At 40.7% G+C, this 2,687-nt stretch overlaps 1 protein-coding gene across 1 annotated transcript; it reads right to left on the bottom strand.

Moving 5' to 3' along the window:
• Positions 1-371: 371 nt before the first annotated feature.
• LOC111906389 (uncharacterized) lies at positions 372-980 on the bottom strand. The gene has a single exon (XM_023902150.1). The coding sequence runs from the start codon at positions 978-980 to the stop codon at positions 372-374; it is 609 nt and encodes a 202-aa protein (XP_023757918.1).
• Positions 981-2,687: the final 1,707 nt, after the last annotated feature.

Genomic DNA, 2,687 nt, shown 5'->3' with positions numbered 1-2,687 from the left:
ACTTGAGATCACGGATTCTGTCTCACCTTCTTCATATACTTAGGAATTGGGTGGTTTAAAAGTGAAAACTTCAAAGGTGGTAGAAACTAAGGCACGAGGCTTGGTTCTCTTTACCTTTGTTGGCTTAATTTCTTCCACTTTCTGATTAATCATGTGCAACCCAATAGAAGAGTTATTATTCTTCTTGTCATTCCAATCCATGGTATTCTCTTGTTTCTCCAAACTCTCTTTCCTGTATCTTCATCACCTTCACCTCCCTTAATTAGTTTCTCTAATTCTTGTAAGTCTCTTTGAGCATCAAAGTTCTCTTCTAAATACATTGTGAATTCCCTTGAATTGTTTTATTACCAAAGCGCTAGTTTTTTTTTTTTTCAGAATTCATCAATAGTATCCACCAGGGAGATCGCATCATCACTAGATTTTGAATGCTTTTCCACTTGATTGACTCCAAAAGTGACCGAATCATCTCCCACTCGAAGAGTGAGTTTGGATTCTTGCACATCTACTATAGCACAAGTGGTGTTAAGAAATGGTCTCCCAAGAATAATTGAAACTTTATGATCCTCCTCCATATCTAATACTATGAAATCAACAGGAAATACTAACTTATCCAGCTTGACTAGAAGATCCTCGCAGATCCCTCTTGGATATGTTACCGTCTTGTTAGCTAGATGAATTGCCATATGGATAGGCTTCGGTTCTGGAAGGTTTAACTTCTTGAAGAATGAATATGGCATAATGTTTACACTAGCCCCTAAATCAGCCAATGTGTAACATGTATCCAAATTCCCGAATTGACATGGCAAAGTCAAACTCCCCGGGTCACCCATCTTCATTGGTAGTTTGTTCATCATAGCAGCTGAACAATTTTCATTTAGAATGACTTCCGATACTTCATTCATCTTCCTTTTGTTGGTGAGGAGTTCTTTTAGGAAACTTTTGTACTTGGGCATTTGTGCTATGGCCTCGATGAATGACATGTTGATTTGAAGGGCCTTGATGTGCTCTAAAAACTTCTTATACTCTTTAATTTGTCTATCTTGTATGGTCCGGTCTGGGAATGGCAATGGAGGCTGGTACAGTTTTATTGGAGTTTTATGTTTTTCTTCATGCGGAAAACTCGTCGAGTTCTTTTCCAAAACTCGCCATGTTGAGTTATCAGTTTACGATTCTGGAATTTCATTTCCTTTTTCCCGCACCACATGTGGGTATTCATTCTAGATTGGCATCATAGGAGTGAAAATCTTCTCAAACCTTGTATTTATTGCATTTACATGCGCCACTCTCGGGTTTTGCTCGGTGTTGCTTGGAAGTCCGCTCGATGACCGCTCATTGATTTTCCTTGTAAGTTGCCCTAGTTGCTTCTCGATGTTGAGTATCAAGGCTTGTTGATTTCTCATTAACGTTTGCTGCTCCTTCATCATTGCTTGTTGCTCTCGTATCACCGCATCAGCTTCGTTGTGTCTTTTCTCAGATGCGGATGAAAATAATGTGAGCATGTCTTCAAACTCCATTTTCTTCTCTTGCACCGGCTCCTCCTTTTGATAGAAACCTCTCGCCTTTTTCCTATACTTTTCCTCCTTTGCCTTCTTGTATTCTTCATATGCTAGCCATTCCTTTTTAGGTTTCCTCCAATCATCATCATACCTATCACCACTCGAGTAACACACTTGAGATTTTCGATTTCCATTCTCGTCCAAGTCATAGTCTTTGGTAAGGTGAGGCCCGCTAAAATTGTCACAACCCACTCAGATGGCGTGGATGGATTGGTCCATCTTTGTCATCCTACGATCCATGCTGTCTAACTTAGCCATCATTTCCGCCATGTCATCAGAAACTGACTTCACTGCCCCTCGATTTGATTCGTGTCTCGGGTTATGATATTCTCTTGAGTGTTTAGAGAATTCTTCAATCAATTCTTTTATAACCGTGGGTGCCTTCTTCATGAGTGGTCCTTGTGAGTCAAGGAGCTGCCTGGTTGTCACATTCACTCCATCATAGAAAATTGCAACTTCTTGTTGAATGTTTAGGTCATTTTGAGAGCAGTTTCTTAGCAAACTCGTGTACCCGTCCCACGCTTCATAAAGCGACTCTCCTCCTATTTGCTCAAAATTTGAAATTACCTTCTTCATATTGGAAACTTTTGAGGGAGGGAATAATTCATCAAAGAACTCTTCACGCATCTTAACCCATGTTGTGATGGATCTTGGAGGTAGTGATTTTAGCCAATCTTTCGCGGCTCCCTTGAATGTGACTGGTAGCATCCTAAGTAGAACAGTCTCGCGAGGCACATTCGGAATGTTGAAGTAGTCGGCTATGTCGTTGACCTCGTCGATATGCTTGTATACGTCTTCGTGATCTTTTCCATAGAACGGGATGTCCTTCAGTTGGGCGAGTATGTGACCTTTTAGTTCAAAGTTTGTTGTTGTTGGAATCACGGGTTGCATGAGTCCTGGTCCAGTATCGTTACACATCCTCCTTTTTTATTCGCCTATGGGTATGTCTACAATGTTGTCCATCTCTTCTTCTGGTTCCGTCTCACTCTCTTCTTCAAATTTAGGTGTGTTCGGCTTGAAATCTTCTATCTTCTTGTCAAAACCGCTTGATTCTCCTATTGCTTTGTCCTTCTTTTTGCGAATAATTGATTCCGAATCTTCCACGGGTGGCACTACTATAAAGCTGGAACT

This window comes from Lactuca sativa, chromosome 4, assembly GCF_002870075.4.
Source record: "Lactuca sativa cultivar Salinas chromosome 4, Lsat_Salinas_v11, whole genome shotgun sequence".
NCBI classification, from domain to species: Eukaryota; Viridiplantae; Streptophyta; class Magnoliopsida; order Asterales; family Asteraceae; genus Lactuca; species Lactuca sativa.
This window is presented reverse-complemented; position numbering and strand designations above follow the sequence as displayed.